The sequence below is a fragment of the Notechis scutatus genome, chromosome 1, assembly GCF_049901735.1.
Source record: "Notechis scutatus isolate UNSWTSFEM ecotype Mainland chromosome 1, rNotScu1.2, whole genome shotgun sequence".
NCBI classification, from domain to species: Eukaryota; Metazoa; Chordata; class Lepidosauria; order Squamata; family Elapidae; genus Notechis; species Notechis scutatus.
Window position 1 is genome coordinate 104,031,293 of NC_142009.1, and position 27,575 is coordinate 104,058,867.

At 38.1% G+C, this 27,575-nt stretch overlaps 1 protein-coding gene across 9 annotated transcripts in view; it reads left to right on the forward strand.

Moving 5' to 3' along the window:
* The window catches only part of FYN (FYN proto-oncogene, Src family tyrosine kinase), a 137,459-nt gene that overhangs the window by 92,163 nt on the left and 17,721 nt on the right, over positions 1 to 27,575 (forward strand). For 8 of the 9 annotated variants that reach the window (XM_087942117.1, XM_026666694.2, XM_026666695.2 and 5 more), the window contains 5 exons: positions 16,626 to 16,883; positions 18,137 to 18,233; positions 20,793 to 20,891; positions 23,119 to 23,222; positions 23,782 to 23,931. In XM_087942117.1, the coding sequence (XP_087798243.1) occupies positions 16,637 to 16,883; positions 18,137 to 18,233; positions 20,793 to 20,891; positions 23,119 to 23,222; positions 23,782 to 23,931 (697 nt within the window). In that variant the 5' untranslated portion in view covers positions 16,626 to 16,636. Of the gene's footprint in view, positions 1 to 12,247; positions 12,266 to 16,625; positions 16,884 to 18,136; positions 18,234 to 20,792; positions 20,892 to 23,118; positions 23,223 to 23,781; positions 23,932 to 27,575 lie in introns of those variants that run through there. The other variant, XM_087942144.1, reaches the window with a different exon arrangement.

The window sequence follows — 27,575 nt, forward strand, 5'->3', positions numbered from 1 at the left end:
AGCAATGGATGGAAACTAATCAAGGAGAGAAGCAACCTAGAACTAAAGCAAAATTTCCTGACAGAACAATTAATCAGTGGAACAACTTGCCTCCAGAAGTTGTGAATGCTGCAACACTGGAAGTTTTTAAGAAGAGATTGGACAATCAACTGTTTGAAATGATATAGGTTTCCTGCCTGAGCAGGGGGTTGGACTAAAAGACCTCCATGGTCCCTACCAACTCTGTTCATCTCTTCTGTTCCATTCTATTCTATTCTATTCACTTTGATACACAATATATGTTTTTATACTGTATGATTTTTTTTGCTTATTTGGACAACAGTTTGCTTTTATCACACACTATTTTGCTTTTAAAGAAAAGAACTATAGTTTTGAAGTAACTATAATTCTCATATTTCTAAGCATAACTCTTCTTGTCAAGCAATGCTTGTTTACGGTTCCAATGTATGCCTTATACTTGAGTAAATTATTATTTCAATCTTGTTTTCTTATCTCCTTAGGAATTACGAATTCCATGCAGCAAATATAATGTAGCATGAAATTAGTAATAATTATGAGATCAAAATATATTTATGAATTTCTTTTCTTTTTCTCTTTTAATGGTCTGTTGGGGAAAAAGAAAGTAGTGTCAAAATGGAATGAATGTGCACTTACACATGTCTAGACTTGCCAGATATTGACAATTTTGGATACTTCCTCTCACTGGACCTACAGTAAAAGACTTCTTTTTAAAGTTGGTGCCCCTAATAATAGAAAGCAGAACAAGCTGGAATTTCATTTCCAGAATCATAAGACTGGAATTCCTTTCTGTATTCTGAGAAATGCGGATGGAACAAGTAATATGAATATACTGTATATTGAGAACAGAGTCAGTTGCAAGGCATAGCAAGACCAGCGATTAAATAGCCTCAAACCAGTGAAACAAAAATGAAAAATAACCCCTCCTATTCCAGTATTGCCACTGCTTTCTTTTTTTTTTTCCAGAGCTTATTAGCAGGCAAGAAATAAAATGGGGATATTCCTTGATTGTGAGAGTCTTGTCCTGGTGCCTACAAAATCTTGATTAGCATTAAAAGTAATTTAAATTATAAATTTTCAGTCACTCAAAGAACTGTTAGTAGCAGCTAATAAACAGCATATATTTAATAGATTCAACAGCTCAGACAAGTGCAAATATGATTTGAGCATATCTGAACAAGCTATCTTCATTTGAGCATATCTAAACAAGCTACTTGATTTTTTAGAACATGCAGCTCTAGTTTGCTTCTTTTGTGCCATCATAGTAATATTATATAGCATCACTTTGAAGGGGCTTTGGAGTCAAGATCTACATTTGGCCTTTGAATGGCAGGTCACAGTTACTCTCCCCAAAGTGGGTGAACCTGCATTTCATTTTAAATTAAAGTTAAGTTAAAATGCATTTCATTTTTTTTTTCATATACTAATAGAATTACTATCCATGTGTTAATAACTTCTCCCTTATGTCATCTAATTAATTATAATTTGATGGTAACCTTTGAGCCATGGAAACCACATATCTGTCTGGAGTATAGAGACATTGCTGATCGCCCTTCCTTGCCTCTTCCCTCAGGAAGTACTGTGCAGGGTGGATTTGATTTAAATCAAGTTGATTTAAATCACAATTTACATCATGATTTAAATCACTAGTAAAAAAAAATTAAAGAGCAAATCTCATCTCTGATCCGCTGTTGACTTACCGACAGTCCCAATATTTCAGAATACACAGCCTCATGCTATATAACTAAGCTCCATTTCATGCTGAATAAACTAAATTATTAATCTATCTTAAATAGAAAACTATCTTTAGATAGATTTTTACTCCAAAAGCTTTTTATTAAAATAAATTTGATAAAAATAAAAAAAATCCGATTTAAATAAAAAAATCTAATTTTTTTAAAAAAAATTAAATCGATTTTTATCCACCCTGCTTCTGCATCATATCAATGTGTTTTTAAGATATGCAGATAGTCTTTGACTTACAACCATTTGTAATGACTGTCCAGAATTACAATGTTGGGGTCCTTGGTGCTCTCTGAGCTTGCTTGTTTTCTTGCAGACGTTTCAATATCCAAGCTAGGTAACTTCATCAATGCTAGTCATCAATGGTGCTGAAAAATGTGATTTACAAACCAGTCCTTGCACTTAACCATCACAACATTACCACAGTCACATGATCAAAATTTGGACACTTGGCAATCGGCATGTGTTTCTGACAGTTGCAGCATCCCAGAATTACTTAATCACCATTTTTGATCTTCTCATCTGGCTTCTGACAAGCAGAATCAACCAGATTCACTTAAAGAACAACTGAAGCAAAAAAAAAAAAGTCATAAAATTGATAGTGTGACTCAATTTTAACAATCACTTTGCTTAGTTCCGGCTCCCATTGTGGTTGTACATTGAGGGCTACTTATATTGTGTGGGGGAAGAAAATTATTGAAAGTTTTCTTTTCACCTATAACATAAAGAAATACATCCCCATTGCTATTTCCACTGAACTACTTATTCCTTTGGATGACATTCTAAAAATGCCAATAGTGAGTGGAATAAGGAATTTTCACTCAGCTGTACTTGGGTCTATTTATTCCATGTGTTAGGAATGGAAGTCACCTAATAGTTGGGTTGGCAATATATAAACGAGGATAGTCATTTAATACTGTTGTATCTTTAAGAGAATGTTGTAATTGTGATTGGCTGAGGTTCCTCCAACAGCCATAAGATGGAGCCAGAAACCTGGTTTGTTCTTTTTTACATTTCCTTTTGCCTGATCGTTATTCTGCTTGAATTGCTGTGACTCTTGCAACTATTCGCAAACTCCGTTTACTGAACTTCGTTTATGATACTGGTAAAGAAAAGGACTTCGTTTTTGGATTATCCCTGGACTGATTATTTTGAATACTAACTGCTTTAACCACGTATGATTTGGACTGTTTGTTGGACTTTGTTTATCCGTTTACAGGAAGTAAAACTTACATTTTACTATTCAGTGTATCTGTGTGCTGGTTGTGTGTTATTCATCACCACTCTCACTATGTTTCCCTGAGTGCGCTCATTCTTCTAACAGGGAATACCTCAACACTAAGTATGATGCCATCTCTTATGTGGACCCATTTCACTCAGGCTTTAAACCAGAAAATAGGATTAACACTGTTCAGTCAGCTGGTGAATGACTCAAACTGGAAATTGGGCAAAGATTTTGTTGTCCTATTGATTCTCTTGTACATTTTTGCAGTGCTCAATGCTATCCATTTGTGAGATAACATAAGCAGAGCAATAAATATATCTTCAGAAAATCAAGCCCATATTCAATCTAGCAGACGTTTTGTCATTTTGATAAATTTCTTTATTGCAGACAAAAAAAAAATAGCCATACTCATGCAGGCAGTCTACATATTGCAGAACGTAGAATTATATGCATGAATTAATTAATTAATTAATTAATTTGATTTGTCAATTGTTTCCAAGATAATAAGTATAAGTGTATACATAGTTGTGAATACATGAAATGGGTATATATAAGAAAAAATAAAAGAATAGAGAAACAATAGGACAGGGACGGTAGGCACGTTGGTGCGCTTATGCACGCCCCCTACAGACCTCTTAGGAAAGGGATGAGGTCAATGGTAGACAGTCTAAGGTTAAAGTTTTTGGGGTTTGGGGAAGAGACTACAGAGTCGGGTAGAGTATTCCAGACATTGACCACTCTATTGCTGAAGTCGTATTTCCTGCAATCAAGTTTGGTGCGGTTTACTTTGAGTTTGTATCTATTGTGTGCTCTTGTGTTGTTATGGTTGAAGCTGAAGTATTCATTGACAGGTAGGACATTGCAATGTATGATTTTATATACCATGCTTAAGTCAGACCGAAGACGGCGTAATTCAAGGTTTTCTAGTTCTAGAATTTCAAGTCTGGTGGCATAAGGTATTCTACAACGAGTAGAAGAGTGGAGAACTCTTCTTGTGAAATATTTCTGGACTTTCTCAATTGTGCTAATATCAGATACGTAATGAGGGTTCCAGACTGATGAACTGTATTCGAGTATTGGTCTAGCAAATGTTTTGTATGCTCTGGTTAGTAGTGTGATATTACCAGAGAAAAGCTACGTAGGATTAGGTTAACAACTCTTAATGCCTTTTTGGCTATGTAGTTGCAGTGGGCTCTAGCACTCAGATCATTAGAGGTGAGTATTCCAAGGTCCTTTACAGAGCTTGGGTCATCAACAAGGTCTTGACTATTCAGCTTGTATTTTATTTTCTGATTTTTTTGCCAATATGTAAGACAGAGCATTTATTTGTTGAGATTTGAAGTTGCCATTTGTTTGACCATTCAGATACATAGTCAAGATCTTTTTGTAGGGTAGCAGTATTGTCTGTGGTATTGAACAGCTTTACATCATCAGCGAAGAGAACGCAATTGCTCTTAATAAGATCACAGAGGTCGTTTATGTAGAGTATGAAGAGAGTTGGTCCTAGAACACTGCCCTGAGGGACATCACTATTGACAGGTACTGGATTTGATAGGACGCTCCCGATTTTGACCATTTGTTGTCTATTTGACAAGAATGCTTCTATCCAGTTATTCAGTTGTCCAGATATACCATAGGATTTTATTTTTAGGAGTAGTTTGTCGTGTACCACTGAATCAAAGGCTTTACAGAAGTCTATGTAGATTGCGTCTATTGCTTTGCCCTGGTCGAGTTGTGTCGTCCATATGTTTTTGCAGTGTAAGAGTTGCAGATTACAGGATAGTTTTTTTCTGAAACCAAATTGTTTATTGGAGAGTAGGTTGTTTGTCTCTAAGTGGAGGATGATGGATTGGTTAATAATTGATTCCATGACTTTGCAGGTGACGCAGCATAAGGAGATTGGCCTGTAATTTCGACTAGGCTTGGGTCTCCCTTTTTGAAGATGGGGATGACTGTGGCTTGTGACCATAGGTTAGGCAAGGAGCTGGTCCTGAAAGATTTTTCAAAGATTATGCTTAGAGGTTTGGCTATGGCAGTGGATAGCTTTCTTAAGAAGTAGGCACATATTCCATCCGGTCCAATAGATAGAGATGGTTTTAGATTGCATAGTGATTTTTCAACATTGTCTTCTGTGAAATCGATATGTATTAGGTCATTGTTGTTATCTGTGGTACGGCTAGGAAATACTGGGCATGATCCATTGCTGTTTACAAATACTGAGCCGAAGAATGTGTTAAAGATGTTGGCTTTAATGGTGTCGTCGTTGCAGTCTTTACCATCAGGTCCTATCAAGGGAGGGATGGACCTTGAGTCTTTTAGTTTGTTGTTTACAAAATTGTAAAAAGCACGGGTGGAATTGGTGCTAGAAGGTTTTCTTCTTGTTTAATGTGATAATTGGTGCATTCGGTCTTTATCTGGTGGCATAAATTTTTGTATCTGTTTTTGAAATTGGCAACGTGACCAGATTTGTTTTTCCTCCAGAGTGATCTCTTTTTGGATTGAAGTTTCCTTATTGATATGGGTAATCTTCTTTTTTGTTTTGTTTTGGGAGTTGTTGTTGGAACATATAGTTTGATGACTCTTTTATGAATGAATGACAGAGCCAGTGATTAAATCCTAAGCATTTTCCTCTTACCTTGTTGCATCAACTGTCTCTTACTTATTTTTTCCCAGCCTTGAGTTTAGCAGGCAGCTGGCCTGAACAGTGTTGTTTCCTTTGTCACCACTGTCAACTCTTACACTGACTCCCTCCCTATTTTCTCTTTCCTGTTTAAAGGTGCCAGATGGCTCTTCCCCCCACCCCCAGTTTGTGGGAGACTGAAGGGCATTGTGGCTCCCTGTCTGTTGCCATATCTTTGCCAACTGGAGCTGACAAAGTCTCCTTCCCCTTCAAAGTCTGTACTCCTTCAGTCTGCCTAAGGAACTTAATAGTACATATAAATTATATTTCTTCTTTGGCTGCAATAAGAGAGAAATTCATATTTTGTCCCAATCTCCACTTCCAGTTGACTCCTCATATCAGAGCCTAGTTTCCATCTTATCTCTTTTCTTCATCAGGAGCCTCACTGATGCTTCCTTTTGAATGGAATAATCTTCATCTCTTATTAGTTGTACAGATGTCTCCTTTTCCATCCCCAAACAGTTTACTCTCTTAGAGTCAAAACCAATTAGGTCATTTTGGTTGCGAAGTTGTGTCAGACAAAGTACAATGCGTGAATGTTGTCAGCCATATCCCATGGCATTTCTGTGTCTGGGTAACTCTGCCAATGAATCGTGTCTTCTAGGTGTGGTCTTATTGCAGTGAAACTCTAAACTAGATTCCATGCCAATTTTTCTTCCCGCACCCGATAATAAAAACTGAATGGTGGTTCAAAGACGCACAAGGGAGCACAGAAGCTGTGTGTAGCTTTTCGTGTGGCTGGAAACTGCAGAGTAACGTCGATAGTATTGATCTGTGCAAGTATGGCAAATGGTTCAATAAACTTGCATCTAGTTTCTTAATCTGTTGGGTGACAGAGAGAAATCTGATACAAAACCAGATGTGACCTTCAGCAATGGAGGAGGGGAGGAGAATGGTTCCTGCTGTTGACTGTCAATAGAACACTTGCACAAGACTTGGTGTGATCTATGAAAAGGTACTAAGAGGCTCAGCATTCCTGGAAAAAGGGAGAGGCAAAATGGGTATAGATGTACTGTAGGTAGTAGGTAGTAACTGTCGTGTCCGGCGCAATGAAGGAGACTCGGGGACCAGTGACTCAGTTCAGCTCATTTATTAGTCCCGAGATCGGCTCGGGCTCCGAAGGGAAAAGCGGCGGCTTTTATTCTCTGGCCGCGGCGGCGCGCCAATGGCACCGCTTTGAATCTCCCGCGATTAGTTTCCACCAATCGCGGGGATTCGCGGCGGGCCAATCAGTGCGGCTCGCCGGCCAATCAGCTCGCGCGCCTTGGCCAATCGCTGTGCGGGTCTACAAGAATGGTAATGACCGTACAGAACACCCCTCCCCTCTTGGTAGGGTCCTACGTAACGTAGTCCCGTAAGTAGGCGGGGCTACGTACTTGTCTACTTGACCTGCGCAGGTTAGTTGGTGCTTGGTTCCCGGCCGGTTCGGTCGGGTTCCGTGTTGCTCCTCGTCCTGCTGATGGAACCGTCTGGAAGTCTGAGCCGGGACTTTTGTCGCAGCTCCCTCCCGGTCTACCCGGGCTGGTTGAGTTGCGGTTGCCGCTCCCACCTGGTCTTTCCGGGCTGGTTGAGCTGGCCTGGCTGCTTCTTCCTGGTGAGATGTCGAGTTGGCTGCTTGCCGGTGAGTATTCCTGGTTTCTTTCTAGTGGTGTTTGGTTCTTTGGGCCTTCCCTCCCCTCTTGGTTTGTGTTGGTGGGGTTCCCTTCTGTGTTTGTTTCTGCTTGCGTGTTGGTTGTATTTCCCGTGGCTATTCTAGACCTTAGTTGGTCGATGTGTCGTTTCCATGCTCGTCCGTCGGTTGTCTGTAGGCGGTACGAGCGGGGACCTGTCACTTGGGTTATGGTTGCTGGTACCCAGAGTGGGTCTCCGGTGAGGTTTTTCGCGTATACCGCGTCGCCTGTTTTAAAGGTTCGGTCTCTGCTCGAAGAGTTTGGGGGTTTTTCCGGGTTGTATGTGGGGTGCAGTCTGTCGAGTGGGGATCTTAATTTCCTCCCCATCAATAGTTCTGCCGGGCTTTTATTGGTTGTCGTATTCGGGGTTATGTGTTGTATAAAGAGCATTTTGTTTATTTTTTCTTGGATTTCCACGTTCTCTATTTTTTGGATGGTTTTTTTTGTGAATTGAACCATCCGTTCCGCCCTCCCGTTCGCCACCGTATGTGCCGGCGCTGTCAACGCGTGTCGTATCCCCCGTTCCGCTAGGAATTTTTCGAATTCCAGCGAGGTAAATTGGGGCCCGTTGTCGGATACGAGGACATCTGGGAGGCCGTGGGTTGCAAATAGTTTGCTGATCCGGTGTCGGATCTCCGCATTTGGGCTGCTGACTTCCGGGTAGCCTCGGCTGCGGTGGCGTCTGCGAGGACGTCGGCGAGGGCGATGTCGCCTTTGGCCATCAGCCGGCTCTGGAGGACTGGGTCTCTGAGTCCCAGGACAACGCGGTCTCGCAGAGCCTCGTCCATGTCCGTAAAGCCACACATGCCTCCGAGATTTCGCAGGGTGGCCACGAAGTCTCCGATGCTCTCGCCCGCTCGCTGGTCTCGTCGATAGAAGTCGTGCCGCCGGATGAGGGTGGGCACGTCGGGGGCATAGTGGTTTCGGAGTAATGGCGCGAGGTCGGCCCAGTCCATTGTCTTGACGTCCTCTGGCTTCGCGAGGGCTTTCGCCATTTGGAACACTGCGGCCCACAGTGTGTGAGGAAAACAGCCCTTTTCTTCTGCCCGTTTGCATCCTTTAGGTTGCTACTTTCGAGGAACATCAGGAATCATTCGGTGTACGATTCCCAATCTTCAGTAGCTGGGTTAAAAGGTGCGGGCGGTGCGATGCTGGCCATCTCGTCGGTCTCGCTTCCCGGACACGTGTACGATGGTGATCAGGCTTGGGATCCCACCTTCGTCGCCAGTGTCGTGTCCGGCGCAATGAAGGAGACTCGGGGACCAGTGACTCAGTTCAGCTCATTTATTAGTCCCGAGATCGGCTCGGGCTCCGAAGGGAAAAGCGGCGGCTTTTATTCTTTGGCCGCGGCCAATGGCACCGCTTTGAATCTCCTGCGATTAGTTTCCACCAATCGCGGGGGATTCGCGGCGGGCCAATCAGTGCGGCTCGCTCGGCCAATCAGCTCACCGCGCGTCTTGGCCAATCGCTGTGCGGGTCTACAAGAATGGTAATGACCGTACAGAACAGTAACCATAGGTGGCCTGAAATGGTAACATCTGAGTAGAGGCATTATTGGAGTTATTATAAGCTAACACAGTGATAGATAAAAGATCAAGCCAGTTTACATAGAGTTGGTGAGTTGATCTTAGTGACATTTATCCACCATAAATAACATATAGGCCCATAAGTGGTAGATCAGTTATAAAGTGCAACAGTCCACTTGGTTTCCTAACAAGAAGCTTGTTTTTGCAAAAACAAATACAGGCCTTGATATCTCTAGCTCAAGGCCACCAAAGGTCTCAAAGAAGGAGAGGTGGATAGTTTTAAATATTCTGAACTATCTAGCTAACCATCATGGAAGAGCTGCAAGGCAAGGCAAGAAGAACCCATAGTTCTCCCCATTCCCAAAAAAGTGGGAGAAGAGAAGGATAAACCTACATTCAATACAGCAGTTTTCTCACATTCTGGTGCAATTCGATATGTTGCTTTATTGAAGATATAATATCAGTTACACTTATACATAAGATTGACCTAAACATTTTCCTCCCACCTTTTTGAGTTAGTGGACTCTTGGCTATTCTTTTCCAAATTTTAAGACTGAAAAGCACCTGGTCCATGTTTTACATAAGCGGTCCAATTTATAGCTTGCCGGTTTTGACTCTTTTATTTGCTGCTCTTACAGATTAGTTCAGTCTTGGGGACTCAGTTGTTGCAGCCTTTCTAGAAATACATGTTTATCTCTGGGTATTAAGACAATTCTGGAACATATTGCTTGATTTGAAGCTATCAACAGCAATCCCATTATTCCAAAATATGCAAGTAACATTTTTTTGAGGACCTGTTTTTACAGGTGTAGGGTATGCAGATAATTATATTTTACACTGCTTCCAAATTAGAGGAATAGCTTTTTATGCTAAGATTACTTCCCAGTTTATTAGTATAGCAGAATTTGATTAGATTTTAATTTATGTTTTAATATTGTTTTTATATGAATGTTCTTGTTTATTTTTAATTTGTTACCAATTTGTGAACATCTGATATAACTTATTACTACATTTTGTTGCATGTGCAGTTATTTTTTTAAAATAAAGTTTTATTGAGTTTTAACAAAACAAATAAAACATCTTATTTGAGTACAGCATCGTTCCGGGTTATCACATTTCCATACAGACACAATTTCATAAGCATATTCATCTTATGTATTCAACTTCATATCTTATTACTCTTTTTCCAACTTCTCACTATTTCTCCCTTTACTTCTCTTAATTTTCTTTAATGGTTATCTCATTTTCTTCTTATTCAATTGTATTTCTTTTACCTAAATTTCTATATCTTTTTATTCATTGTACTTATACTTTTGTCTGTCTTGTTTACAATTTCATATGTTCTCTTCCAACATTCTTAAGAAGCAAAATTCCCCCTACGATTGCCAATCGAAGTGCAACATCTTTAAATCTTATTGTTATTATCATATGAAATCTCATTAAACATTGAATTTGTGCATTCTAAAATTATAGCATTCACATTTCTAATATCTATTTTATATCATGTAGATCTCATCATTCAGACTCTGCTTGGTACTTCCCCTTGAAAATGTAAAAAGAAAAATTCTAAAAACATAGCAAAAACATACATACACACACACACACACACACACACACACACACGTAAATAAAATAGTTATTCAAAATCATTCTAGTACTTGTATGAACCTTGTAATCTTTCCTGTTTCTTTTCAATATCTATCAATCTTTGAGAGCAATTGAAATGTTTCCCTCCCTTCTTCATTATTACTTAACTGTTCATATGCATACCATTGGATAGTCATACAGTTTTATCTTATAAATTATTTACTATTAATAAGCAAAATAATTATTCAAATTCATTCTAATAATTGGTATAAATTTCCTTATAAATCTTTCACATTTCTTTTCAATATTTTATCAATCTTTAGAAACAATTGCAATGTTTCCCTCTCTTCTTTATTATTGCATTAATTATAAATAAACATACCATTACATAACAATACAGTTTTATCTCATAGATTATTTACTTATTTCATTTCTAACTTATTACAGTATTCTACTGTCACAACACTATCTTTTGTACCTTTGCAGAATCCTCACTTTTAACTTAATTTAACCATTGTCTCTGTGTTTTCTAGCTGAGCAAATACCTTTAATCCTAGTACATTTCCCTTTTTTCTTTATTTCCTGTTTTGTCCCTCATAAGTTCTTTTCCTTTCTATCTTTCCCCCCTTTTTCTCATCCCTTTTTTTATACCCCTCTCTCTAATTTTCCCTTCTGTAGTTTTCTTCGTTGCTTCTCTTTGCTGTTATATTTCTTTTTCAAACTATTTTTCTTTTTGGCTGTTCCCTTTGATCTCAAACTTTTAACTCCTTTCCCCCTTTTTCCCCTTATTACCACACTTTGCATTATTTGATCATTGAAAATGGCTTCTTCTTTGTCCCGCCCTTCTTCTTGCTCTTGAAGCTTTTCCTTTTGCTTTTCATAGTTCACGATCTCCATTTCAAAAAATTCAAATACGAAGCCAAAGGATCTTCCTCCCCTTTCTGCATCTTCTTTCTGTTTTTTAAGACTCATCTTCAATTCCTCCAGGAGTAATGGCATTTTAAACACTTTTGAACAACCACCCTATTGACTTTAAGTAAAAACAGAAAAAGAAAGAAAAAAACAATGCCAAAAACTTTTTTTTTAAATCACCAAATGATCCCAGACTGTTCCTTCTTGTTTCTTTCCTTTCCTTTTCCTTTCCCTGGGTTACTGTATCTTTTAATAAGATTTCAGGTACAATGTATCCTCAGGAGTCTTTTCAAAGTTTTACTGTTAATCCTCTTTATTTTTCCAGGTGGCACTCCATATTTCCATTATTCCAAGTCCCACCCTTTTGCCTCCACTCTTCTCCTTTTTAGGGCTTTAAAATGACCAAGAAAAAATCTTTATTCTCCTTTTGACACTTAGATTTCAGCTTAAGGTTGCCTCCTTTTCTCTCTCCTTCGCCGCTTAAAGATCTTCTTTCAGAAATATCCCTCTAGGTACTTTTAGATTCAGGGTACCTTGCTTAGATGTTCTCTGTTGCTTAGCCCGGTCTGTCCTGCTTTCCTCTTTGTCTTTCTCCTGCAGAATCGTATCCAGTCGGGTTCTTCTTTGATGTGGCTATTTCTGACCACCGCTGCAGCTGCCTTCGGGGAAGGGAATTTAGACCAGCCAAGGAGGAGAGATGTGGCTCCCCTCCACTCGGCTAGCAATCTCCCCCCTCTTCACCACCTCTACGGGGTGGCTTCAGCCCCGAATCCAAAGGATCGGGGCGCTAAAGCGGCGATCACAGATCGAAACCGCGCACGATCACGGATTTTGGTCTGTTGCTGAAGAGACCTAAACCAGAAGTCCGCACGTGCAGTTATTTTGATGGAGTTTTCATTATTTGGTATTTAATTTTCATTTTATTATTGTAAGTCATACAGTCATCTGAGTTAAATGATTTATAATTGTTTGTAAATAAACATTATTTCCCAATAAAAATCCCCAGATAATCTGGCAGTGGTGTATATATGTCCTATGCAAGCCATCCCCAACTTGACACTCCTCAGATGCTTTTAATTATAACTTCCATAATGAACATGTTAATTGGAAATCCATACATGGCCTTTGCTTCAGTGTATAGTTGTTAAAGCCTTTTGGAATATTTCTTTAGTGTGTAATTTCTTGAAAGAATACATGTTCTACTCTAGTAGCCAGAAGTGAATTAATTTATTGCCTGAAGTTCTTTTGTCCCAGTGAGTTTTCTGCTTTGCATGTACTTCTTACTCTAGATTTGTAGTTTTGATATACATGTAATTTGGATTGTGCAAGATTACCCTGTCCTACATTGTTGGCACTGCATGCAAACATGCAAGAGCACAACATCTTAGCAGAAGATTCATTCATGCACATAGCTTGCCCTGCCAATGTGATAGGCTTTTTACACGTCAGGCTAAAGTTGGATTAAGGTGAGTTGGCAGGAAATGCTGGTGTTTTCCACTGAAAATGAAACATTCTATGTTTCAGGAAGGAGAAATGGAACTTGCAAGGCTCCAGTTGACTTATTGCCAGCACCCCTTCTCCCCTTTGGTTTCAGGGCTCTGTGTCTCTATGAGACACAGTTGTTTAGCAACTGCTGGAAAGAATAGAATCTTCATGTGGCAGCCATTTTTTTTTCAGTAAGGGGAATATCAAGGTCTTCCACAAGGTCAATAATATCCTTTGTGCACACAAAAAATAAAGAGATCAGCTATCCTAATTGCAGCTATGCATTAGTAAACCTCCCAATGGCAGTTCCTAGAACTTCCCTTCTCTGTCCTCATTCAAGTGCACCACTTCCTGTATGGTCCTCAAAGTCAACCCACTTCCTTCTAGGCAACATAAATTTGGTGAGGCTGATCCCTTCCACTTCTCAGGAGGGGGGCATTCACCTTAGCAGCTGCCAGTCTTCCTACAGAAAAGAAGTGGTAGTTGGATTGAACTTTTTGAGATGGTGGTAGTGCTGGGACGTCTAGCAAGTACTCTGCATATGAATGAATTGGCTGTGACACTGCAAGGCAGACCTACTGTGCTATAGCCAGTAGCCTTCCTGCTAAAGCGCATGATAGGAAATCTCTGTCAATCTAATCTCAGACACCTGGCTATAGGCGACAGTGCTTTTCCAGAAAACATACTTACCTCTAATCACAAAAATGAGGGGACAGCACACTGCTGGGCTGGGGTAAGCCCAGAGTGTGCTGTGTTGGACTCTATCTTTTCACCAGGCTGCTGTTCCAAACTTCAAGTGAATGGAATTATTTGAGTATAATTTTTTGTGTGGAGGGATTGGTATCCAATTTGAAGTGCCCATAACTATAGCTTGTTTCTTGAATCAGAGCAAAAGCACCTGCTTCAATTGGACTCCACTTATTTGGCTTCTCTCTTCCTTGCCAGGAAGAATAAACAGTGAGTGGGAGGAAACTAAGAGCAAGAGTTTATATAAACATTTGTCTGGTTTTCAATTTTATAGAAACTCATTTAACTCCAATCTTCTGGATTTCAAAAGAAGACACAATATGCTATGTGGAGCTTTTTCTTTTATTTCTGGACTGTAACAAAGTGCTCATGATCAAACGTATGAACAGCTTAACTCTAGTTTCTGAAACATGATGACATATTTGCTTTTTTGCAACATAAGTATATTGGCAAATAGAGCATTTAAAATCTGGATGTCGTTGTAAGAGGTGGAATGTTGCTGATACCTACATTTTTGTCCATCTGCTCCTGCATATTGTTGTATCATTCCAATCAGAATATCCATATATTCTTGCACGAGGAGACAATCTATCACTTGCAAGGTAATTCTATACAGTGTAGAATAGAGTGTATGCCCTTAGGATACTCACAGGATTTAACAGTCTGATTGATATATATACACACACACTCTCTCTCTCTCTCACCTACTGAATGCTCATTAGGAGTTATTTCTAGGAAAGTATATTGTAAGATTGCAGTTGTTTGCTGCAACTTCAGTCATACTGTCAAGTGGTCACAGAATTAGAGATTGATTTCATAAAGCACACAAGCCCTGGAATTTATGAGGAAATACGTATTTCAGTATCACTCAATTTCCTAATTTCTATGGGCTTTAATTAGCACCTTCCTCATTTTGCTTTGGAGAAGTAAATGCAAACTAAACTTCTTTATACGCTTTTTTTTGTAAAACCAGTGTAATTTGCTAAAACACTCATTTGTCTCAGCCATGCCCAAATTATTAAAAAGGGATGTGACATTTTAGAACTACCAGTACTATATACCAACATCTTATTTGCTGGTTGTACGCCGTAATGATTTCCAGATTTTGTGAAATGATGTCACCATTGTCCTGCTATGCCATATGTTGCTAGCTTGCTAAAATGTTGAAATGTTTGTGATCCATATAGTGATGTTTCTAATGTTGTGAAGACTGTGGGAGTTTATTTTTTGTCCTCTGGCTGTTTAGAGCTCTGTGCTACTGCTGAATAGAGGATGCATTTAAAATGACCTACACAAGCCCTGGAGTCATTTTGGATCCCATCCAGTAAATACTTTGTTACTTCCTCCAGATTCTTAACTAAGCTTTCAATGATATCATGCATGGGGTTTTCAAGAAAGAATGGACCACTTTTCTAAGTCTTGGTTTGGAAAAAAAAAATGTAGGTGACACCCTTCATCACAAATTACGCAGTCCTGCAATCAAGCAGCTTTTAAAAATTCATTGCCTAGATATTGGAGCCAAGTTGAAAAAGACAACAGAAAAAGGAGGAAAAAAAAATCTTTCCATTAAACATTTCCATGTACTTCCTCCCCATCTCTTTCACAGAAAATACATGCCAGCAAAAAAGGGAGAGATTTGGCCGCAGCCCATTAATTTAGTACCTGTTTTGCACAGATAGGCTTTTATCTCTTTGAAATATTACACCTATTATCATCATCATCCTCTCCATCATCATCTTTTACGGCTTGGAAGTTTTAGGTATATTCATTATTGGAATAAGTTTTCTAAGATCATAAATTTTTGAAGAATTTATTCTTTGCTTTCTTCTCTTCCTGGCCTTCTGATAACTGGGAAGTTAATTCATTTTCTGTTGGCTCAGCAGGTGAATAATACATCTCTGGTCATATTCTCATCTTCCCCTGCCATAAACCATATCCTGTTTAATTTCATGTTCTAGAAGCTTTTCAGAAACCTATAAAGTATTGCATGCAAATAGTGTGAAACCCAAAGGAAAAGTTCCACAGATTATTTCCAGACAACTAAATGTAGGTGCTTTATCACAATTTTGTGGAAAGGTGACTCACTGGGCCAGACTGTGTCCAACTAAAAGGAGCATAAAAGACCTGTAAGATCAGAGATCTTGCTGTGTTGTTTCCCTCTAATTTGTACAGTAACTAGGAGCCAGTGTGAGTTGTTTTGTTTTGTTTTCCTGGCTGATGTCTGCTTGCTGAGCACAAAGTCACAAGAGAAGGGGCTAAGGCTGCCTCTGCCTCACTCCTCAAGAGACAGATACTAGGTAAAGTTTCTTTCCCGGCCAACAGCTCAACCTCATCTAGCACTCTTGGAAAAGGCCAAACTAGTTAGGAGTTCATGACGCAAATGAGCAAACAGGAGTGCCAAGGGGAAAACCTGGTGATGAAGAAGAGCAGGGGGAAAAATTCTAACTACCTGTCTTCAGAGTTAAGCTACGGGGTCAAGAAGTCAGAACTCCACACGCTATAAAATTATGTCATAGGCACTATCTTTTTGATTTAACCATACATAAAGAAAAATAATACCATTGCCAATAACATGAACATCTAGAAAGCCTGCAGGTGTGAAGGTGTTGTCCAGTTTATTGCAGAGAGTATGAAATCTATGATTCCTTGCCTTTTGAGCATAAATAATATTAATAACATTAATATCCAAAGCCATAATCAACACTGATACCCACTTTTGCCCTCACTGCAGAAAGAATGGAGTTGACATAAACTGAATTGGTATATTTAACCGTACAAAAATATATAATATATCTTATCATATTTACAATTTAGAGTTGTAAATTACTGCAAATGCTAACTCTGTAGTCCAAGAATAATTTCTTTTTTTAGAATCCACCCCAAGAAAAGTTAGCCTGATTTTAGCAATTGGATGCCTAGTATTCGCCCCTCAAAAATGATTCTAATTCTATAACTCCTGAATATGTGTGTGTTCTATACTTTAGTTGAAGTGTACAAATATCACACTGTATATTTTATTTTAATTTTTGCAGGATTTTAGATAATGGGCTGTGTGCAATGTAAGGATAAAGAAGCAACAAAACTGACCGATGAGAGGGATGGTAGTTTAAATCAGAGTTCGGGTTATCGCTATGGAACAGATCCTACCCCTCAGCATTACCCAAGTTTTGGTGTGACTTCAATTCCAAACTACAACAATTTCCCCACAGCTGGAGGACAAGGATTGACAGTCTTTGGTGGTGTCAATTCTTCATCACATACTGGTACATTGCGTACAAGAGGAGGAACAGGTAAATAATAACAACAACAAGAACTACATCAATTCCCTTTCTAAAGCATGTTTATATTGCTCAATAAAAAAACATAATCAGTGTAGATTTCTTCTTTAAATCCCTTTGCCTTTATCTTAGACATACTTCTTGTATTTGATGAAAATATTATTAGAGTTCACCAGTGCATTAATTCAGATATGCACATACTTATTATTCATACTCCAGTGTCATTGTTTGCTTCTCTGCTGGCAAAGGTCAGTCATATAGGTTTAGTAGATATTATTTTCTCATCATGTATGTACAATATACTGAGCCCAACATTCTCATGGAATCAGCTCCTATAAAAGTTTTGAAAATATATTTCCTTCTAGATTTAAGGTTGAATTTTCTATAACTTCTGAATCAGCATAAAGAGCTTAAAGGCTATATAGATAATAACATTTGAAATTCATTATTTTTGTTGCTGACACCAGCCATGAAATTAATAGTTGATCCTAAATAAAATATCGGTGTATGCATTAACCCAGCACACTAAGTAGTGGTGTGAAACCAGCAGGCCAGCACCTATAACACACTTAAGCCATTAACCATGATTTACAAATCACGGTGGCTATGCTCCTGCAACATACTATGCCAAACAAACCATATTATTATTTTGTTTGGTGCATGATCCTATTCCATAGATATCCAGAATAAAGAGATGGTGTTTGTTTCTTATGTTTATGGCCATCTAATGATGTTGTGAACTTACGATGCTTGTAAGCTCATTATTAAGTTGCATTATTGGAAATAAATATAGTGCTGGTGGTTGTCAATTTAATTTGCAGCATGCCAAGATATGATTTATTAATTCAAATTTATATTCCTCTTGAATATGCAAAGGAAAAGAGGGGAGAAAAAGAGCCGCGCAGATGTGGTAGTAATAAATGTGATTAATACACTAAATAAATGAAAAGCCTGACCCAGCACCAAAACAAGAATCCACTGGTACATTGGTGTCCTGCAAATCATATTAGAATCTCCAGTCCTGCTGGACAACATTAATCAAAGATAATACATACAAAGCACTTTAGAAAAAGATGACATTAGAATTTATATAGTGCATATATAACCAAATGTTTTGGGCTCCCTATGCAAAATGCTGTATGAAAAATAAAATGAGAGGTTCAAATTTATCCTTCTTCCATTAAGAAACAACACTGAAATAATGAATTCGTTTGAAAACACTGCAATTTGTAAAAGTTGCATTCACTTTTATTATATTTCTATAGGTGTAACTCTTTTTGTAGCTCTATATGATTATGAAGCAAGAACAGAAGATGATTTAAGTTTTCATAAAGGAGAAAAATTCCAGATACTTAACAATTCGTAAGTTCTGTTTACTATATGACTTCCTTTTTAATGTCTAGATCAGGGCTGTCAAACTCACGGCCCGTGGGGCAGATGCATCATGCGCTGGCCATGGCAATGCCCAGTTTACCGAAGGGGGAAAAGTCGTGATATGTGACGATGCGAGTTTGACACCCCTTGTCTCGATGGTTTGTTCCCTTGATAGCAATGATATATTAAATTCCAATTCCTGTGTACAGAAATGTTTAAAATGTGTACAGGTAGCCTCGACTTACCATAGTTGAGCCTGAAATACTCATTGCTACACAAGGTAGTTAAGTGTATTTTGTTCCATATGACCTTTCTTGCCATCGTTCTTAAGTGAATCACAGCAGTGCTTAAGTTAGTAACATGATTATTAAGTGAATCTGGCTTCCCCATTGACTTTGCTCGTCAGAAAGTCACAAAAGATGATCATATGACTCTGGAGCATAGCAACAGTCATAAATGCTTATCAGTTGCCAAGCATCCACATTTTTTTAATGTGACTATGAGGATGCTGCAACAGTCGTAAGTGTGAAAACTGGTTATAAGTCACTTTTTTCAGTGTTTTTCTAACGTCATACAATCGCTAAACAAATGATTGTAAGTCGAGGACTAGCTGTGACACATATTAGGATCACCTGTTTATAACTTTTTAAGAGAACATAGGTTTTTATTGTGAAAAATGTCAGTTGAATTAAAGTAACTGAAGATTGTACAGAACTATTTTGTGATATTGAATGTCAGACAGGACATTTAGATTATTGATTATTTAAGCTAATAAAAGAGGAGACAAAATAGTCACTTGTTAATTATGTAAAGAGCTGGAGCTAATGCTACTGTTATTTTGATGAGTAACAGTATTCACTGTTTATCAGTGAATATTTGAGTAGAAATCTTATAAATAAATAAAACCAGTAATATTGTAGATGTTTGATGTATGTAAAGAGGGATGGATGGGGGGGGAGGAGTTAGATTAATTTTCTCCCTATATCTTCATGTATTTCTAAATTTATTGCCATTCATCTAAATAATGTGTTTCCATCAGATCACATACAAAAAACCATCCTTATATTATCTCAGTAGTTGATGAGAAGAACTTTTGAACTGAGTTACTTCGCTGGTCATTGGCCGTAAATATTGATTGATTGATTGATCATAGAACAAAAAGAATCTGGTATTCCAGAGAAGGGACTGACAAAATCTGCATTATGATGCAAACTTCATGCCTCAAGTAGATTTTATGATCTAATGTTTTGTTGTTTTGATGTTATTATAATTAGTTATGGATATCTATGAAGAAGAAGAATCTGGACCCTTCCATTTTCCATCTTTCAGCTGGTCTTTACTGGCTAGGATTAATATTTCTATTCTAGAATGGAAATTAAAATAAATGTAGAAACACTGAAAACAAGGCCTTTAAGAATTTCTAAAAATGCAGTGTTTTTTTAAAGTACAATATTAAAATATCTCTTAAATGCATATTGTGCTTCTTCTCGTGTATATAATGGCAATTCCATCTTTGAAATATTAATAAAAATTCTGTAAATCAAAACAGTTATTTTTCCAAAGATAACAGGCAGATTATAAAACTGAACTTTAAAAAAGGTAATTTGTGGAATATTCCATGATTCTTTATGCCTAAACATTTTTGCTAGTTGTATAAGCATAGTTGGTTGAACTAAAACTAACTTTAAGAAGAACAGCATTTTCATAATAATATTTTGCTTATAAATTTTTATTTAATGTCTGATTTTCTTTATGCCTTGAAATGGTCCTGGTGAAGATAAAGATTACATACTTGAATAATAAGCAATTTTATTACAGTTTTCTAAATCTGTAGCAGTAGGGCTATCCATATATATATAACAGTACCAATACAGAAGCCTGATGATGGCAGATGAGATTCTGCTGAAACGTTGCTACAACTTTAAAAGCACAACTATAATGACGTGGGAAAATACCTGAACAAAGCTGAAGGCCATAACAGTACATCGTATATAATTTAATGGGGATATTAAATGCGATAAAGTTTCCATATTTATACTGTCAAAAATGCCCAAATGATGCCTAATCATTTTTCCCCATGTTATGCTGGATCTTTTTTTATTATTCCAGTTTCTTTTTCAAAGTTCAACTTTTAAACATTTTCAGTCTTTTGTCAATCATTTCAGAGTGCAGTAGTTTGAAAGTCAGTAAAATTACACAAGCATGCAACTTTTCAACAGAGCTATAGAATCCACCCACACTGATACATTCTTTTAACATGGAAGCAAACACAGCAATACCAGTTAATGCTTTCTTTCTCTGTTTTCTGAATGAATCTCTGTTATAACATGGCACAAACTGCAGTGTGTTATGGCTGTTACAAAAGATCTCCATCTAGTGGAATTTCTAGGCAGTAGTAACAAAAAAATAAATACGTTCAATTGTCTGTTTCTTTAATTATGAATGGTCAAAAAGGATGCATTCTTTTACTGAACCAGGACCAAGGAAGGCATATTATGATGGCTATCTTTAAACCAATGTTGTGTTTTTCTAACTCTTGCTTTGAAGGGAAGGAGATTGGTGGGAAGCCCGATCCCTGACTACTGGAGAAACTGGTTATATTCCTAGTAATTATGTGGCTCCAGTTGACTCCATCCAAGCAGAAGAGTAGGTATTTTTTTTTAAAAAATGATTGTTTTGGGCAGTTGAAACTGTGGTGACTTTCAAGGAATTACCCATTACATTAGCTTCCTTTTTCAGCTAGATACTTGGTAATTAAAGAAAAGATGAGGGGGGGAAAAACTGAGCTAGCTTTTACCAGATCAGAGAAGAAATATCCAGAATCTTCTGGTCTAGAAATATGTCCTTTATAATGTAGTGGATTTAAACACACTGAGATTGTGAAGGTTTTATTCTAGTTAACTGACCAGAGCTAAATTCATAATAAAGGTAGATGGGACAACATTTATTATTTCAGTTTTGAATATCAACACTAAATGAAATATTGAAGCTTTCTAAAAGCAGTATTTGAATAAACATGAACTCTTAGCCCAACAATGCTTGTCTATAACTTATCAGAAATACTTTTTCAATTGGATTATGCTATGCAGCATTTTATATTTTACACCGGATCGGGTGAACTGATAGCAAGAATTTGGTGTGGGTTGCCGAACCAGGAGTAAGTTCTGGCTGGCCATGCCCCCACACCCGGTCGCCCTCCTGCCCGATGCTCACTCACCCCGCCCGCCTGCCTGACATTTGCCTAAAGTATTTCTTTCTTTTTTTCCCCTCCGGATAATCAGCTGTAGATAAGATCAGCTGTGCTGGGATTCCCCTTGCTGAGGCCCAGGAAGACAAAAAATGGAGGGAAGAGCTCAGCGCCCCCTCCATTTTTTGCTTTCCAGAGCCCCAGAGGAGCCTTAGGGGAGCAAAAATGCCCTCCCCAGAGGCACTTCTGAGGCTAGGAAGCTCCCAAATTGGAGCTTGGAGGGTGCTGCGTGCCCCTCCCATGTTCTGTTCCTTTTCTTCCAGAGCCCCAGAGGAGCCTTAGGGAGCAAAAACGCCCCCAGAGGCTTCTCTGAGGCTAGGAAGCTCCCAAAACGGAGCTTGGAGGGGTGCTGCATTCCCCTCCCATGTTCTGTTCCTTTTCTTCCAGAGCCCCAGAGGAGCCTTAGGGGAGCAAAACGCCCTCCCCAGAGGCACTTCTGAGGCTAGGAAGCTCCCAAAATGGAGCTTGGAGGGGTGCTGCGTGCCCCTCCCATGTTCTGTTCCTTTTCTTCCAGAGCCCCAGAGGAGCCTTAGGGGAGCAAAACGCCCTCCCCAGAGGCACTTCTGAGGCTAGGAAGCTCCCAAAATGGAGCTTGGAGGGTGCTACGTGCCCTCCCATGTTCTGTTCCTTTTCTTCCAGAGCCCCAGAGGAGCCTTAGGGGAGCAAAAACGCCCCCAGAGGCTTCTCTGAGGCTAGAAGCTCCCAAAACGGAGCTTGGAGGGGTGCTGCGTTCCCCTCCCATGCTCTGTTCCTTTTCTTCAGAGCCCCAGAGGAGCCTTAGGGGAGCAAAACGCCCTCCCCAGAGGCACTTCTGAGGCTAGGAAGCTCCCAAAATGGAGCTTGGAGGGTGCTGCGTGCCCCTCCCATGTTCTGTTCCTTTTCTTCCAGAGCCCCAGAGGAGCCTTAGGGGAGCAAAACGCCCTCCCCAGAGGCACTTCTGAGGCTAGGAAGCTCCCAAAATGGAGCTTGGAGGGGTGCTACGTGCCCCTCCCATGTTCTGTTCCTTTTCTTCCAGAGCCCCAGAGGAGCCTTAGGGGAGCAAAACGCCCCCAGAGGCTTCTCTGAGGCTAGAAGCTCCCAAAACGGAGCTTGGAGGGGTGCTGCGTTCCCCTCCCATGCTCTGTTCCTTTTCTTCCAGAGCCCCAGAGGAGCCTTAGGAAAGCAAAAACACCTCCCCAGAGGCTCCTCTGTGGCTAAGAAGCTCGCAAAATCAGGTGGGGGCTGCAAAAAAGCCATGCCCACCCAGTCACATGGCCACACCCACCAAGCCACGCCCAGAGAACCGGTAGTAAAAAAATTTGAATCCCACCACTGATGTAATCAATTGTCAATGGACCTTTCAGAAGGTATGCCTATCAGTGTGCAAATTCATGTGATTACAGTTGCAACTTTTTATGTGTTCATCATGTCTCAATCTTATTATTAGTGTTGGCTCCTTCTGCTTGTATATAATCAGAAATCAAATTTTTACTGCTGGGATAAGTCTGCATGTTAGTGTGCTGAAGACACAAGAAAAACTTGAATGATCTTCACAGATGGTCCTTAGGCAAGCTTAAGTGTTTTAAATCCTTAAAAAACAATTCCACTTCCAGTTTGAAAACTTTTGTTTCTGGCATATTTGTTCAGATGGTACTTTGGGAAACTTGGGCGAAAAGATGCTGAGAGGCAGCTGTTGTCCTTTGGAAATCCACGAGGAACCTTCTTGATTCGTGAAAGTGAAACCACCAAAGGTAATAATGCCTATGTTTTAATTAAGAAACAGAGGAAAAGCATCAGTGAAGGTAATGAGACATGCTCAATGAAACAAAAATACTATAAGCAAATTAATTTTTCATAATAATTTAAATTGAAATTCAGCAGAACCTATTAGATAAACATCACATTCAGTTTATAAAATCTGTGCTGGGTGTGATTGTGTCTTAAGTAAAGAAAAATAGCATCTAACATGAGTTGACTTTTCAGAAGCCTTATTTTTTAAAATTGTGTTCTAAAAATCGAAAGTGGCAAACAATAGTAAAGAGATCCAATTCTGAATATGATGAAGAAGGAAGAATTGTAAAAGAACCTCTAAATTGTTAAGCAGTTCGGAATTACTGTTAATGCTTTAAAAAGCTGTCCTTAATTTCAAAAAAAATATGCTGGATAGACGATTTATATAGTAACATGCTAGCAAAATAATTTAAAATATTAGAATACCACTGGTTAGAATATTCTATTTATTTATTTATTTATTTATTTATTTATTTATTTATTTACATGTACTGTAGCTGTTAATGTTTCTTGTTATAGGTGCCTATTCATTGTCCATTCGTGATTGGGATGATATGAAAGGTGACCATGTCAAACATTATAAAATCCGTAAGCTTGACAGTGGAGGATATTACATTACAACCAGGGCACAGTTTGAAACTCTTCAACAACTTGTTCAGCATTATTCAGGTAACCTTGAAAATTCAGTTGTTAAATCAATTCAGCTTCCTTAAAAATACTACTGATATAATGCCTCTCTTATTATCTTTTGTTAAATAGAAACTGTTAACAAAGTTAGAATCTTCTTTTTCCTTTCGGTCTTTAGTTTGGAGATAAATACTTTAGATGAATCTGTCATATTATCTGAACAAATAAAGACTCACCATTTTAAAATATGACTTTCACTATATAAGCTCAGAGCATTTCTATACTCTCTAAGTTTCATTAGCAATTTTTGCATACCTGCATCGGTTTTCGATATAAACCACTTTATCTGAAAAGGACATTTGGGATAAGCTATTAATATAATGCATAAATTGGTTTCCTGTAGTCACATCGTAATATTGGATTTCCCAAAATTCACCATTGCTTTCATTTTAACATCTTAAACTAAATTTTAGAACTCTGGGAGTGTGGAGGCATAGTCATGAAACTAAAAAAGGTGAATGAGTCCTTTTTATTGAGATTTTAAATATCTCTGTGGCTTCCCTTCTATTTCCTATAAAATTAATTTGTCTCCCCTCCATCCCAAAATTCACAGTCTTTCTTAGGAAATAGAAATCCTTTTTCCTAGAAAAGATGCATTTTGATGTTTTAAAAGATACATACATTTTACCCATAGGTTACCTCTAATTAGAGTCATCTTAATTTATGGTTATATTGATTTTAATGATGCTCAAAATTATAAGTCTTTTTGCTGTAACTCGTGGCACTTAAAAAGAAAGATCTCCATCCACCTATCATCAGAATACCTTATAGGGACTAATCACTTGCTTAGTTCTTGAATTTCATGTAGTTGTTCACATATTTCTGTTGACAAATTATACAGTTAAAGGCTGTTCCCTCATTCTCTGCAATGTTGGGATTGAAACTGACAGTAAACAAATCAGGATCATATATAAAAAATTGTTCTTGTCAGCTCATGCCACCTTCAGTAAGTGACAGAACATTCTTCCTTCCTTCCCAGTGACCCTTATCATCACCTCATTATGCTTGTATATTCCGATTGAGTATATCTTGTACAATTTAGTACAAGCATTCCACAAATGTTATATTCCCCCTTTCCTCTATTTGACAGCTAATGCTGTAAACAGTGCTGAAAGAAAGCCTTTAGTTCATGCTCATTGCTTGATATGGCTGAGATCCAACCACACTTAGTCCTATATTTATGCAAGGATAGTTTTGTTGTTTTGTTGCTGGGGTTTGTGTGAGTGTGTGTGTGCATGCGTTTGAGTAATTGTTGTCTCATGACAACAGCCTAGACTGCTCTTTGCAGTTTTCTTGGCAAGGTGTTTTGGAAGTCATTTGCTACTGCCTTCTTCCTTGAGCTAAGAGAAAGTGATTGATCAATGTCCCTAACAAGATTGCAATTCATAGTCTCCAGGTTTTAGCCTGCGACTTTAACAACTATATCAAACAGCCTCTAAAGATTGTATGTGGTACATTAAAATTACAGAGCTGACTGCCTGTCAGAATTGTTTTTAGGTAAATAAAAATCCCACATTCCTAGAAACTTAATTTTTTCTTCATCTAATTAACAAATATTGATACTACCATAATTGGTGTTACATATAAACAAATTATAAAACTACAGTCTTAATTCTTTTAGACAGTTGTGGATCATAATAATCAAATGTGTTTAATATTTTAAAGTAATTTCTAAGGTCCTTAAAGATGTTCTTATTTTTTTCAGAACATTAGAATTAATGGTAATTAATGGTTGATAGGAGGTGGGGGTAAATTATACTTCCTGTATCTTGAGCAATAATCCATAGTTTTTATTTTAGCACTGGGGGATGTCCAGTTTCTTGCAAGTAGGTTTCTTTTCATTTAACAATATTGCTCCTTCCCCCTGAAAGTCTCTAATTGCCCTCTCCCAGTTAAAAGGTTCCTAAATACTTCTGAGAACACATAGCATGCTAGGAAGGGGAAATCTTGTCTTCCTCATTTCACTGAATGTAGGTGGTATTAATTGGCTAATTACTATCTACTCTTATTCACTGTTGTAAAATAAGTAAAAATGCATGTCTTTAGGATAATTCATTTTTTAAAAATAGCTTTCTTGTGTCTTAGAATGGTTGAGTGTTACTATGTGCATGCATACAATATTCTGTGCAAAGTTCTTAACATACCAGACCCTTATTTACTTATTCTAAGATGACTTTCCAAGAAGGTTCAATATTTAAACTGTTTTCTAAATTGTTTTAGAAAATCAGTTTAGCAATGTTTTTGAACTATTTTATCTTTTTAGTAACATAATGCAATATTCATTCTCCTATATTCAGGCACTTTTAAAAATTCTTCTCTTTTTGCTCACCCAAGGATGCATGCTAACTAGAGTGTATTTATAAATTTATGTTTCATATATTGTTTAATACATTAATTAATACTGCATGAAGCTCTTATGTTGTCTCCTTGTTCTCTATTGCATTTAGAAAGCTATTTGCCTTCCTTGTATTCTGTCCACTTGCATCTTTTCATTTCTAATATTTTTGTTTCCTTTTTTAATCTTATTTTTTTTCTATTGCTATAATATTGTAGTAATCCATGGCATAGTTTTGTCACTAGCAGGACAAATTTCTACTTTAAAAGTATATGCTTCTCCAGGGGTATCATCCTGGATCAACTGTTATAAACCTGGTACAATCCACTTATTCAGATAGCAACACCTGTAATTTCCTAGCAGTATTTCTAGAAGATATCAGAATCCAGAACGACAATCTGGAGATTTGCCTGAAAGTTTTATCAAGCAATCTGTAATTACCAGAGAGCCATGAATGAATAGGAGACAGTCCTTAAAATTAATGATGGGCCTGTTGAGGGTATTTGGGCAAATATATCATCAGCTAATACACTGGCAAGAGCCAATGGTGTTTTACTAACTCTGTATTTGCATTATGCCGTTCCAGCTGTTTTTACAAAAGAAGTAGGGTTTCCTCTTCAGATAATAAATTCTTAGCGTCAACCATTGATTGTTTTCTACTTCATTTCACAAGCTACCTTGGTAAATCACCACCAGCTTTCCTTGCCCTTGCCCTTTCAAACGTCTTCATATAACATGAAAAAAACAATGAGACTTGAGATTGACTTGACTGAGAGATTGTTTTGTTCCCATTGAAGCATTCAGGCCACAGTAATGAATAAAAACATTTTAGGATAATAGTGTTAAAAGTTTATACTCCACCCAAAATGATTTGAGCATGCTCAGAAACATGTCACAATATCTGAGGTGTATGTTATGGCTCTATTTCTGTTAACCCTGACCAGCTTTCTCCTGCTTTTAGCATTCATTAATCTCAGGCTAGGTGTGATAGAATGATACTGTCCTTCAAGAGTCACTCATGCCATAATGCAATTTGGAAAAAAAGAGAATGCTTGGCTCTTGTTACAAAAAAGACTACGAAGGCTAAGAACCCTTTGTTTAGTCACAGTACAGTAGAAGAGATAGATAAATCAGCCTATAGAATCTCCAGCAAACATCTTCTGGGACATTGGGGAAGGGTACAACAATGAAACAAGAAAGAGGTAACCTTAGGCTACCTTAATATTTTATTAGAATATATGATATGCCCTACATATTTTCAAAATAGTGTACTGTGATGGCAGTAGTTGAA